The sequence below is a fragment of the Salarias fasciatus genome, chromosome 5, assembly GCF_902148845.1.
Source record: "Salarias fasciatus chromosome 5, fSalaFa1.1, whole genome shotgun sequence".
NCBI classification, from domain to species: Eukaryota; Metazoa; Chordata; class Actinopteri; order Blenniiformes; family Blenniidae; genus Salarias; species Salarias fasciatus.
Window position 1 is genome coordinate 12,615,326 of NC_043749.1, and position 14,117 is coordinate 12,629,442.

The 14,117-nt window shown below is 43.2% G+C and overlaps 3 protein-coding genes across 3 annotated transcripts in view; 2 read left to right on the top strand and 1 right to left on the bottom strand.

The window, feature by feature from the left end:
* scn8ab (sodium channel, voltage gated, type VIII, alpha subunit b) overlaps positions 1 to 5,652 on the bottom strand; it is a 38,431-nt gene extending 32,779 nt beyond the window's left edge. The window contains exons 1-2 of the mRNA XM_030091690.1: positions 5,511 to 5,652; positions 1,207 to 1,544 (exon numbers count right to left, since the gene is read on the bottom strand). Coding sequence (XP_029947550.1) covers positions 1,207 to 1,488 — 282 coding nt within the window. The 5' untranslated portion in view covers positions 1,489 to 1,544; positions 5,511 to 5,652. The remainder of the gene's footprint in view (positions 1 to 1,206; positions 1,545 to 5,510) is intronic.
* Positions 5,653 to 10,130: 4,478 nt separating this feature from the next.
* LOC115389247 (methyltransferase-like protein 7A) lies at positions 10,131 to 12,181 on the top strand. The gene is made up of 2 exons (XM_030092732.1): positions 10,131 to 10,679; positions 11,594 to 12,181. The coding sequence occupies exons 1-2, from the start codon at positions 10,185 to 10,187 to the stop codon at positions 11,825 to 11,827; spliced, it is 729 nt and encodes a 242-aa protein (XP_029948592.1). The 5' UTR covers positions 10,131 to 10,184; the 3' UTR covers positions 11,828 to 12,181.
* A 179-nt stretch (positions 12,182 to 12,360) lies between these two features.
* On the top strand, positions 12,361 to 14,012 carry LOC115389246 (methyltransferase-like protein 7A). The gene is made up of 2 exons (XM_030092730.1): positions 12,361 to 12,855; positions 13,723 to 14,012. The coding sequence occupies exons 1-2, from the start codon at positions 12,361 to 12,363 to the stop codon at positions 13,957 to 13,959; spliced, it is 732 nt and encodes a 243-aa protein (XP_029948590.1). The 3' UTR covers positions 13,960 to 14,012.
* The last annotated feature ends 105 nt before the right edge of the window (positions 14,013 to 14,117 follow it).

Below are 14,117 nucleotides of genomic sequence, written 5' to 3' on the forward strand. Positions count from 1 at the left end.
GGTATACATGAGACTTCTGTGAAGGTGAAGTCTTGAAATATTAGTCAAGCTTCATGTAATACTTACTGGAATCTTACTGCTGACAAAAAGTGTATGTAGGTTAGACACATTTACTCTGTATTCAGTAAGTTGAAAAAAAATGCACTTCTCAACTAAAACTCAGCAAATTATCATTAAAACTTCACAAATTGACTCCACAATTGGTTTCATTACACTGCATTAGTAACTTTTCGAGAGGTTGCAAGGTGATTAAAAGTGCTGCGAGGCGGATTAACATGAAACACTGCTGGCCTGGTCTGATTTGAGGTCTTGATTTAGCGTCATATTAACCACAAACGTTTTGTGCTCCTCAGAAAACAGCTGAATAAAACCGTTCTGAAAGCCATTTGGGACCCATCGACCACTGCAGTGACACAGTCGTCAAAGTCGACAAGCCAGAGTGGACAGAAATAATTCTCCCGGCCCATCAGACTGCCCAGTGTCGCACAATTACAGTCAATTAAATCTCAGCTGCTTTACTAAAGGCAGAAGCTCACCACTGAAACACTCTGCCCCCTCCTGCCGTGCTGTTCGTCATGTGAAAGTGTTTTGTCATGAAAGAAGTAAATTATCAGCTGCACAGAGAGACTTTAAACACAAAAGGTAAATTCATCACCACCTCCATCTGCCACATCATACATTAAAATAAAGAATTAATCAACACTGCAGAAGCCCATATTAGACTAATCACGCCCGAGAAGTGCTTCCACAGCAGCCCTGTAGTGTTGCAGGAGCAGAGCTGTGTCTTTCTTTCTTCAGCTGTGCTTTCATTTTACAGGTGTAATCATATTTAAAAAAAAAAAAAAAAAAAAAAACCTCACAGGACTTTCATAATCTCTCTGTAGGGACGGCTTTTTCAAGGCCTGATATTTGTGACAATAAAAATGGTAAAAAGCTGCTGAATGGCTCAAGGTCAAACACTATTATGAAATCTTTACATCAGTTTTGAATTGATGAAGATTCATTTTTGCAGGAACAACGCTGAAATCTGAACCTGCTCATAACAGTGATAATTAAATTACCCATCTGTACCGTGTGGGGTGTTTACAGAGTGAGCAGTGGCTCCATGATCGGAGAGTCCTGCACAACAGCTGAGTGATATGTGAAAAACCAGACGAGTTTTCTCTTCTTTCTTAACGACAAAAACACTGTGTTTGTTCAACTCACTTTCTTGTTCAGATAGAAAGGATCCAGATCCTCCAGCGGCGTGGCCACCATGCCGTTAGGAATATCGCCGTAGATGAACGGCAGGCTCTTCCCAGCCTCCAGGTCGCTGTTGGGCTTGGGTTCATTGTCGTCAGATGTGTCGCGGTGACTACTGTCCGATCTGGGCTTGGGTGGTTTCTTGTTCTTCTCCTCCTTGATGCGCTTCTCGATATTAGCGAGCGACTCTGGGGTGAATTTCTTAAAGCTGTCAGGTCCTGGGGGTGCAAGAAGGGGTGCGGCCATGTTTTCATCCTGCAGCTATTTCCTCCTTATTTGTTTTCCATCCCAGACATCCAGCTCTGAGCGAAAGAGACAGATACAGAGTGATAAAGCAAGAAAGGGTGAGAAAAGACACGAGAGCAAAGAGAGTGCCAGCTTAAATAACAAAGACAGAAAGGCTGTTTACATTTCTCAGTCATCCTAAACATAGATATTCTACACTTTCTGATGTCATTCTGCTTTAAAGTTAGTGAACATCGCTGGGATGAAATTCACTACTTCTGCAAGCAAAGCAACATTTGGAACATAGAACAGCAGGGATAATTTCTGCTTTCTCTCTGAACATTAATGACTTCTCTGCTTAAAATCGAAACCCAGGCCCCCGGCACACACGAGGAGAAATTCCCTTTAGCTCTGAAACCCAGCCATCACACGTCAAGCGCTCCCCTCTTGGAATGATGCCGACAGATGACATTCTTCTTTAATAACCGCCAGTCTTTATTTATTCCTATATGTATCAACACCTATTCTGTGTACTTGTGCTTCTGTCACGCGGATCTATCAGCAGACATTTCCTTCAAGTTCCATGTTGTTTATTACCGAGCAGAAAACAACAACCTGTGGTGTGAGTGTGTTTGGTAGCACTGCTGATCCCACCACGATAAACATCCAGGTCTGCAGCACTATGCAGCTTTCAGCTAATTGTTTTGATATGGAAACAATGAGCTAGGGTTGAGCTCTCAGAAATCCCAAGTACTCCCTGTACATTAGCTCATACAAAACTCTTACTTTGTTTATATTTGCAGCACTGGGATATTTGGTATAATATATAGTCTCCATTAAATGTGTACAAAAAAAGCCAAACATTTTGAAGACATTCAGCGGTGATGCTGCAGAATAAAACTGGACAAAGCTGCACAACATGCATCACTTGCTGCTTATCTTTTCAGGTGTTTGGTACATTTTGTTATTTTTGGGGTTACAGATTACATTGGGGTCCAACAGTGAGCTTAACCAGCAAGAGCAGCATCATTTGGGGTGTGTGAGGCTTCAGAAATTATATATTGAGGGGGCAACCCCCAGGAAAAAAAAACAAAAACAAAAAAAAAAAGGAAGGGGGCAACAGGACCTCTGCCTATCTGCACCCATGGGAACAGCCATGGACCTCTGGTCACAAAAATTGCTTAAAAGATTTGGCATTTATTAAAAGCTTGAGAATACAGAAGGAAAACATAAGAACTGTTGATGATAGAAAAATATTTGTTTTGAATTTTGTAACTCTGTGATGACAATAATTATATTTTTGATTGCTGTGAACAAAAAGTCATCCACCACCTATGAATCATTGTTAAATAAATAAGGCTTTAAACTGCTGAAATGTGCCACACAGTAATCTTGCTGGACTTGGCAGAAATTCTTCGCCCCTTGGGGAATCTGAGTCATTCCTTAAAGAGGAAGGTTATAAAATTATTATCAGCTGCATCTGTCCAGGCTTAACAGACAAACTGCACACCTCAGCTGGTTCTGGTCGTCCTGTTTAATATACCATATTGGACAGTCAGATCACAGCTCCCTCAAGACAGCATGCGCAACATTCAGGGAAATAATGGCGAGAGTACAAACCTGTGAATAAATCAGAAAGTCAGAAGGAGGAATCCACTGACTCAAAGAGATCCAACAACCCAGACGCTTCCAGAAGAAAAAAAAAGGAAGGTGAATAAAGTCCGATCCAAGTAACCGAGCCTCGGCACAACCTCCAAGTCTCCTTCCACCAATGCTACATCAATTGATCCGTCAAGGTGATTCAAACGAGAATGCAATAGCATGACCACTTCACACCATGCCCATAGCGCCGGCGCGAGCCCGGAAACCAGCAGCGATCACAGAAAACTGCCTAGGACGTGCACATCTGTGCGGCTTTGAGCTCCCAGAAAGTACTGGCCCTCTGAGTCATGTGAGGAAAAAAATAAATAAAATGCAACAATCGGGCGTTTTAAGCTTGATAAAAGACGATCACTGGAGATACATCCTGGCGCACACAGTCCGGCACGAGAAGCGCGCGTCTCCGGTTTCCATGATTCAATTACATCCCTTTTGACTAAAAAAAAAAAAAAAAAAAGAAAAAAGGAAAAAAATAGAAAAATAAAAATATGAAGAAGACGGAGAACTAACAACGCCGACACAGTGAAGAGGCTGTGCAGGAAAGCCTTTCCTCTGTCCCGTCCAGCAGCACGTAACCAACTGCCGAGACGCTGCGTCCTCTGCGCGCAACGGAGCATCCAAACGCACCGCGGGCGCGCACTCCCGTGAGCCTCAGACAGTCCTCCTCAGTGCGCTCCGGCGATGACCTGACATCTGCCTGAGCTGCGTGGACACCGCGGAAACACCGTGCCGGTGGGGAGGGGGGGGGGGGGGGGGGGGGGGGGGTATGGGGCACTGTCATCAGAGTCACATGGGTCTCCACAGAACTTCAGCCTTCATCTCCTGCAGCCAGGTCTTCACGCCGCCCGTCATTAAAATGTGTCATCCCAGTTCACCCTCGCAGGGCCCGGGTCCAGGACGAGTGGGGAAATAAGCAGGCTGCCAAAACATGAAAGGGGGCCTCGAATAACCTCCCGCTGTCCCGTTTATGCGGAAGCCGAAAGCTGAAATGAGTCGACTGTAGGGAAAGTTAAGGCGATCTCACTGGACATTTTGATGGGTTATAATTCTGCAGCTTAGTATGTGTTTACTCAAACGACAAGACGAAGGATGATAAAAAAAAAAAACAGGTTTATATATATATATATATATATATATATATATATATATATATATATATATATATATATATATATATATATATATATATATATAAACATGGGCCACTGCACAGCAGAACTTTGTTCCTTAGATGAAACCTCCTAAAGCCTCAGAGTGCGTTATTTGTGCCACATCTGTGTGTCAGGCCGGGAGGAAAGCTGTGCAGCGTTCGGGAAAGTCCTCTGTTTGATACGGAGGCGCGCCGCTCCTCCACCGGACCAGAGCCTAAAATACTGCAGTGTGGTTTATTGCTGCTACAGGCTCCAAATCCTAGTAGGTCAGTTGAATGCACAAGTCATGACAACTCATCCCTGGCCTGAACTCACAGCAACACACACAGCAGTCAGGTCAGCACAGCCCGATTTCACATCGAAGCAAAAGGGAACGTGTTAACAGCAAGAGGGGAGAAAGTGAAATGGCCTTGATGCAACACCACACCCGTGAAGATAATGTCTGAACGCCACAGATCCGGAGGCTGAGCGGAGAGCCCGGCGCTTTACATAAAAGGAAATTATGTTTCTTATGAAGGACACTGCATTGTGGGGTGGGGGAGGTGGAGGGTGGTGGAGGGGGGGGGTGCTGCTGCTGCGATCCCTTTTTGAGGTTTAACAAACTGAAGGCGCACCTACTGCCTCACGCAATACAGTCTCCAAAGAGATTACATGGGGGGGGGCGCACAGAGGTAGAGGGTGGGGATAGTGGGGGGGGGGGGGGGGGGGGAGAGATAAAACTATCACAATTACAAAAAAAAAAAAATGGCTGAGAGAAAAATTGCTCCCAATTTTTTTTTTTCTTTCCTGCAAGCGTCGCATTATTCACGCGCTTGGGGCACACGGACGAGTTCCGACTCCGAGAAGTTTGACGTGATCTCACTTCTGCGTACGTTTCACATTCTGACACAGGGAAATGTCATTCCTCCCAGCCAGCAGCAGCAGCAGCAGCAGCAGCAAGGCCAACTCCCCAAATAACCCGCCGTCTGCCCGCTTCCCACCGCCGCGCATCGCAAAAACATCCCTCCTTGTACCCCCCTCTGTCAAAATGCGCATTTCTCTCTCCCCCACCCCCCTGACTTCTGCCCGGCGGCCCGCATGCACACATCCGTCCATGCAACCGGCCGCCAGGAAAAGATGCTGAGAGAGGGACCGCTCTGCGGCACTGGGATGCAGTCAGTCGACAAAGTGGGACCGGGCTGCGTCTCACCGCCCAGCGCGGCGGACAAAGCACAAAACACGCTGTCTACTCACTTTTTCTCGCATTAACGGGAATCCGGGCCGCTGTCACGGAACTGCAGATGTAGAAAAGAGTCGGGAGTAACTGCGGCTGTCGCCATATTGTTGCTGCTATCTTCCTTCCCAGTGCGTGCGGCTACCCTGCATAATTGATGACTCTCAGCAAATTGTTAGGGAGTGTCGGAAAATGCCTTCAGTTTCAGTAGCGGAGAAGAGACGCCGCAGCATTGCAAACATTAAAAAAAAAACTGTTTACGTAGCAAGAATCAATTATATTCTGATCGGGGCTGGTATTGCAATTGGCACCACATTTATATTTTTTATTCCTGATTTTTTTTTTTTTTTGGTTGAACGAAAACAGGAATGTAACTGGTATTATTTCTACAAGAGATATTTAAGACAGTGAGTTTCATAACGACAGTTTGTATAACCTTGAAAACACAGTGTATTGTAGCCAATAACTCACTTTTGACCCTATTTTATACTATAAGATAAATGCATTTAACATATAACAAAGTTAAATTCTAAATTTTTGAATACTTTTTATCACATAATGCCGACAAGTTGTTTAAATGTATTGTTTGTTCTTGACCAAAGACACCTGACCAAACTAAGTCCTAAAAGTAATAACTTGTGTTTGGTGTGTTAGTCCTTTGCTTGTAGACCATTTGTCACATGTGTAAGGAGCATGCATCCAAAGGATGAGCAGCAGAGCTGAGTTTGTAGGCTATACCAATGAAAGATTTGCCAAATTTTCACTGAATATGCCAAAAACATTTTCTTTTCTGTTGCATTTGACTCTTGTTTTGAGTATCTGGTGCCCCCATATTCAGATCAGCAATCCTGACCTCAATTCCATTGAGCACTGTTTGCACCAGAGTGACCAACACAACCATATTCACTTACTTGAGGCGAATCCTGCTTAAGAAGTAGCATTGCCATCCCACAAAATCATGAGGCAGTAAAGTGTAACAGCACTGTAACTGTGCATACTTTACTTCATGAGGTTCTGTTTGTTCAATGCATAAAATGCTTGTGTGTTAAAATGTCTTATTTTTTTCATATTTAAATCATGAAATCCAATTTTTAAAATGCCAAATAACAGAGCAAAGGAAACTGCTTATCAGTGTCAGAGAAAGTTTGGCAAATACCCCGCTCTACTGCTCATCCCACAAATGCACATTCCTTCCAAATCAGTAATAACCTAAAGGGAAATGATCAGGCTGTATGTATAGGATGTATTATTAGAATGCATGCACGCATGCGCGCGCACACACACACACACACACACACACACACACACACACACACACACACACACACACACTTCTTGTTACTAGCCACTGTGGCAAGAGACTTTCTAAAAGTAACTCAACATTTTCCCTTGGTGCAACGTTTTAGTTGGAAACTTAGGTAATTACCTGATCAGAGTTGATTAAAGCCTGATTGTGACTTATCCCCAAAAAGGTTATGTATTTACAACTCATTAATTATGGTCATTAAAATATCCCTATGTTGACTTGAGTAGCACTCTTGTACACCTACCCCAGCTCCAGACTACCCTGCATGACATTCTAAGATTACTATGAGGATTTAGCAAAATTACATTCACATGTTACAGTAAGATGCAGGCTATGCCTCAGGCCTTTTTGTACTATTACTTACCAAAGCATTCAAGTTCCACACTAAGTTATAAGTTCATCACAAGTCTGACACTTTCCTGGTGTGTCTCTCCTCCTGCTGTCCACCTGGAGGCAGTGGTCCCACAACTTTACCCTCTACCTTGCAGCCAAAAACTACAGATTGCCATGCGTTTTTTTGACTGGTTTATATTTCGATGCAGGTGCACACATGGACTTCAATCACTGAAGACTTGCGCAAAGTATTGTGGGAGTGTGGGTATTTTACAATATATCACATGAGAAAGAAAATCTGCGGTATCACACATCCTGGACGCCCACATCTTTCCCAAATCCAAACTTTTCCTCCACCTGCACACTGCTGCATGCTGCTGACGTAAGGAAGTGTGTACAAAATAATCAATGAGCAGACAAATAAGAATCACGTGTGTAGCTAAAGATCATGGGCTGTATGTAATAACCGAAAAAAAACAACAACTATCATTGCTACTGTATTTATGAACAGTGATTTAGACTTTTGTGATGTGTTTTGATTGAGACTCAACAATGTCTCCATCTAGTGGGATACTTTGGAATTACAGCTTTACGTGAAAAGCAAATTATTAGGCCACCTTGTCTAAACCATGCGCATAAAAAAGTATGACTCTGTGCTGGAGGAAAACAACAGCTTTGGTGTTTGCTGGTGGCATTAGATTTTAAATCAACCTTTACAGCATATGAGGGGGACTCCTCCAGATTCATTCAAAATTAAATGAGCTGATGGTCTATTTCTGTTTTCACAGAAGCCCGAGGAAACCAAAATCTGGACAAAGGTTAACTGTCAATCTCTAAGCCTCCTGCAATACTTCCTTCTTTACTGACTGAGTAACAGAACGTAGAAGGGAATAAAAGCACACAAGGTGAGGTGGAACTCATGTCGGTTTAGCGAAAATTCAACTACAGAGTAAGGTGTAGCTGTTTTATTAACACATTCATTGAATGTAAGTTTAACCACTTGTGTCTTGTTTGCTTTTATATAAGAGGTTTTTTTGTCTTCGTTTCTGAAATCTGTTTTCAGGTGACACTTTCGTGACCTTTTAGGAATTTTCCATCAGTTGCTAATCAGTTTTCATCAGCATTTGTCAGACCCCTCTTACAGTTCTAAAAAACAGAATGGGGTTGGGATGTATTATATGGTCTTCTCTTGTCACACTTAAGCCAGATTTAATTGTGGATATTTCCAGATTCCCAATGCCCCTGACCACTAAACAAACGAGAGGCCCACAATAAGAAACACGTGGACTCTCACAACCACCACCATCCCATATTGGGGAACATTTTGGCTTCCAAAACCACCACTGTATCATAAAACACAAGAGCATTTAAAAGACCAAAGGCAATTAAAGCAGGAGAGTAAATACTGAAGAAATCTTTATAAAGCTAATGAAAACTCATTTGGAATAGTGTACTTTGTGCTGTTCTGATGTTGCTATTGATTTGGCATCCCAAATCACCCACAAATGCTACATCAGAGAAATTCACACATCATAGTGGGCTCCGGGCGCCCTTCCTAACAGCGGACTCACTCTACAATCCAACATAGAAATAATGTGTTTCTACATGGGCGGCAAAAGCTGCATCACTGCATAGCTACAAAAGAGATTCCAAGACCCATGTCAAGAATCAGTTTTCAAAATAAGTAAAGTCGATTGTTTATTCTAATGCCTGTGCAAAAAATAAATGTTTTAAGTCACGACTTAGAAAAAATGAGTGTTAGCGGTACAAAGGGGTTCAGGAAGTTTGATCCACAGGTGAAGGGAGATGGAACTAAAAGCAGCTTCACCTGGTTTCCTTCTGACTTCCTGAGGACCTCAGGGGACTGGATGGTTCATGTTCTATAAGTAAATCTGAGATGCATTTAGGCCCAAGACCACAAGTGAGATTTTGAAGTTCATCCTTTGACACACAGTCAGCCAGTGCAGAGATTGAAGCAATAAATTCAACAGAAACATCATCTAAATGGCAATTTTTTAGTTGGTTTTTAACATTTCATGATGCTCTGGCTCAGTTTTAGGCTGAACTATTAACAAAGCAGTTTATATCAGCTGCATTGTTGCTGTGCTTTCTCGTTGCGAAACCATGAATCCCAAATTATGACAGCTTAGCAACAACACAAATACATGAAATATGAACTGACAACAGATCATTTAAATGAACACAAAGTTACTTTCTGTGGTAATAATCTTAATTTGCAAAAGCCAGTAAAAGCAAACCACTCCTTACTAATTTATTGAAGACAAAGTTAAACAATAAAATACTAAAGCATGTCAAAGTTCAGGTTTTACTACCCACCACATGCAATGTGATTCCAGGTGGGGAAACTAGCCATGAAACTGCTCTAACCTGTTTTTTTTTTTTTTTTTTTTTTGTTGAATTTTACTGTATGTGTGGTGAGGTATTACATTTATCTTAAAAATATTTTTTGAAAACTGCAGTACACTACAAGCCTAAATTGGATAAAACAGTGGATTTTTTTTTTTTTTGCTGTTTGTTTTTATGTTTTTCAACTTATTTTTTGTTTTTGGCAAAAACATATCAGGCATGAACGCAAACCGACACCATTAGGAAAGAGAACAAACAGGCATACCCACGATGAAGTAAACTCCCTTTTTTAAAAAATACTGATCATCGGCTTACCGCAGACTGAAACTACTTCATCACTTGTTGAAGAAGCGCGCAAGTGCTTCAGAAGGAAGTGACGTCATTTGTAAACAACTAGTCACGTATCCTTTCATATATGTCGCACGCGCTGCAGTACACTACAGGACGAAACAGGATTTCAAACACAATACCCTGGGAAAAACAAGGGAAATAAAAAGAAAGTGCATGTTATTTTCCTTCAAGGTCGCGACGAGCCGTAGGAAGCAGAACGCTGCTCTCTGACAGGTGTGAGTATCCTTACTGACTTTTATTTTGAAGCCCGGGTCCGACGTCCGGTTTCCGCCTCCTTTAAAAACAGCTTGACCCGCGTCAATACGCACTTTGAGACGCATCTGTCAGAGCTGCCAGAATGACAGTTTTCATCAAATTTTGGACTTTAGTCACCAACATATTATGTATCCCGCTTCATTTGATGGACGCTGTCGGCCTGTATGGAATTTACAAACGCATCTTCCCGGTGTGCCAATATCGGATGTCAGTGAAGTACAACGAGAAAATGCACGAGAAGAAGCAGGAGCTGTTTCGTAGTCTCTCCGAGTTCAAGAAACCTGGCGGCCGACTCTCAGTCTTAGAGTTCGGCTGCGGCTCCGGGACTAATTTCCAGTATTACCCGGCGGGCAGCAGGGTGATCTGCACTGACCCCAACCCGCACTTCCAGAAATACCTGAAGAAAAGCATGGAGGAGAACGGCCACCTGACGTATGCGAAGTTTGCCGTGGCATCGGGGGAGGACATGGGGGCGATTGAGGACGAGTCGGTAGACACGGTGGTCTGCACCCTGGTGCTGTGCACGGTGAACGACGTGCAGCAGACCCTGCGCGAGGCACACCGGATACTGCGACCAGTGAGTCTCCCCCAGGCAGAAAACAACACCATCATGTCACCCAGGCCACTGTTCCCTGTGCTACACTCCTGGATTAATGATTTGCCACTGAAGAATAATAACCTTCACAATCACTATGTATTCGTCTTTAATACACCTCAGCTCGAAATGAAGTGAAAATCAAACATGATCTTTTTTTTTTTTTTTGCAGAAGTTCGCAGTCGGTTAGATGGATGTGTAAGGCCAGAGTTATATGAGATAATGTTATAAAGTTCTAGATATCTCAGTGCCCTCAGTCCATTGTGTCAACATCAAGTCCAGCAGGAAGTCTGATAACAGGCACAAACAAGTTTACAGCAGCTGGGCATCAAACATTGGGGACATTGTTCCTCTCAGACAATTATTATCACGCTATAGTTCTAAAAGTTTATTTTCTAAGAATAGTTAAGCTCAAAGATCGCCATTTCAGTGCCTACTGACAGACAATCAGCCTGTCACCTACTGGAAATCCTGAATCCACAGTGTTTAGACTGTCACAAAAGTCAAATCCAACTGCAGATTGCATACTTCATTTTAAATGTATATGAGATATATAGAAATGGATTTACATTCTGTCACAGATGTGCACAGATGTGTTTCTCTACAGAAATCACTTTTCGTTTGTGCTTGCAAAACATGCAAAAACATCAGTCTATATATATATATATGTGTGTGTGTGTGTGTGTGTGTGTGTGTGTGTGTATATATGTCTGCCACATGACAGCAGATATACATAGGAATTTTTAATAATACATTTGACAGAGATCAAAACAGCATGAAATACTTTCACTCAGCTATTCTGCGTGTAGCAGGGATGACAGTACATTTATTGGAAACAATGTGCATTAGCTTTAACTGGAGACGCATCTTGATTTTTGTTCATCCTTGTCTTTCAGGGTGGAGGCTTCTTTTTCATGGAGCACGTGACTGCGGACCCCTCCACTTGGTTGCACTTCTTCCAGCATGTTCTCCAGCCCCTATGGTTCTACTTTGGCGATGGGTGTATGATCACCCGGGAGACATGGACATATCTGGAGGAAGCCGGATTCTCGAGTCTCAAACTGAGCCACATCGAAGCACCATTTATCCAACTTATCAAGCCGCACATCATGGGCTATGCTGTGAAATAGTCCTCCATCACAACCAGTGTGTGGATATGTGAAGAATGGATTAAATCTATTTCATGTGACAGTCATCAGTGACAGATGGAGAACCACTCACTTAAATACAAGTTTTTTTGTGTTTTAATTGCAAGAAAACCTTTAGTATAAAAAAAAAGCTAATTTACATATTGATATGGTAAAAACATTATTTTTGTTGGTTTGCTGGTCATGCTTCATCCCCAGCCTGTTTACTGAGAAACTGTAATGAACTAAACTCTTGGGGTTGATCAGTGCTTTTCTGTGTTGGACTAACTTTTGCCATGTATGATGTCCAAACTGACATATTGCTGTGATTAATGTCATTAAAACGGTTCATCCTGCTGCTTTGGGCCCGGTTTCATCAGGATTAGTAGTGTGTTTGCGCCACCGTGTGGTCACAGTGTGCCATTGACGGCAGGAGCTCAGACTGTAATCTTTTGATCTTCTGAAGACGCGCTGGCTGACTTGGGATATATATCTTTTTTTGTTGTTTTGCCAAAGAAGACAGGCGAGGAGGGACGATGAGAGGCCTCATGATGATATGCAGACTGATTAGTTCGGCTGTTAGTTTGCCTTTATATCTGCTGGAGAGAGTCGGTTTGTACAGGATGTATAAACGCCTCTTTCCTTTGCTCGCCTACAATATTACGTTTTCATACAACGACAAAATGCACAAAATGAAGAGAGAGCTCTTCCGAAACGTGGCCAGGTTTGCAGACAGCGACGGCACGCTTCGCCTCCTGGAGATCGGCTGTGGGAGCGGGGCAAACTTCAACTTTTATCCCTACGGCTGCACGGTGGTCTGCAGCGACCCCAACCCGCACTTCGAGCCGTACCTGCGGAGGAGCATGGCCGCCAACAAGCACCTGACCTACGACGCCTTCCTGGAGGCGTCCGGGGAGGACCTGAGGCAGCTGCGGGACGAGTCCGTGGACGTGGTGGTGTGCACCTTGGTGCTGTGCTCGGTGCGCAGCGTGCAGCAGGTCCTGCAGGAGGCCCGGCGCGTCCTCAAGACGGTGCGTGCGTGAGTCTCCGCCTGCTGCCTTCAGGTGCAGTAGGAAATATTAAAGTTGGTGACAGTGAGCCTTGCGGCAGCTTGGCGCAGCTTCTCTGTCCTGGTACTATATTCTTGTTCATTGTGGGTCCAGCCTGCAATATACACCAACAAAGCACCTTTAAATTGTTTGTTTTAATTAGTTCATATTTTTTGACATCACATCAGAGGCCAGTGGGCCACAGCATTGAAGGCCTTGTCGTATCGTTTTGCTCTCTTTATCCAGACTAGCTTCATGGGAACCAGGAACTCTTATCACTCTTGATAATGTTCAAGGAAAGGAAGGAAGAGTGAATTATTAATGCAATAAACTCCTATAAAAGCGAGGCTATTTCCCTGACACACAAATCCGTTTGTGGCACTTTCCAAGTTAATTATTAGCCATAATAACAATATAGGTCTTCTAAGGCCTCAGAAGAATCTCATGCAAGCTCAGGAAAAACATGCAAACTCATTTCAGGTCTGGTGTAGAACCTCGCTGTGAGGAGATATTGCTAACCAGTCAGTGACTGTGCCATCCACCAATGAAGCAAACTAAACAGGGGCCTTTCTGAACACAAATATCAAATCATCATGACAGTCTGAAGCTGCACCCTGCCTGCAATTCACTAACCTGGATATAAGCGAGGTCATGTTTTTCAAGAAGAAGAGTTTTCCATGTGAGTGTTTAAATTAGATAACTGTTTACATACAGGACAGCCGATATTGGTTTTTCACATACATACAGGCTTATTGGTGGAGTCAAATCAGTGCTGTGAGAAGTAGCTTGCAGTTGTTCCATTTCAAACAGATTTAATGACTTTTTTTTTTCTTGGGCACTCTCTTCCAGGGTGGAGCCTTTTACTTTCTGGAACACGTTGTTTCTGACCCCTCCTCATGGACATACTTCTGTCAGTATGTGTTCGAGCCTCTGTGGTACTACCTCGGGGATGGATGCACCATCACCAGAGCAACATGGAGGGACCTCGAGGCGGCTGGCTTCAGGGAGCTGCACCTGAGACACGTCGAAGCTCCTGGAGTCACTTTGATGATACGACCACACATCATGGGTTACTCCATCAAATGACTAATATGTAATGATGAGCATTACGGTCATCAACACTTGAAATAAAAGACTGATTACCTCTTTATCATGGCACCCGTTAGATATTAGACAGCAAGTATATATTTTGTCCCAGACATATTGTAATGGCTACAGATGAGGTTGAACATCACTAAGATGAT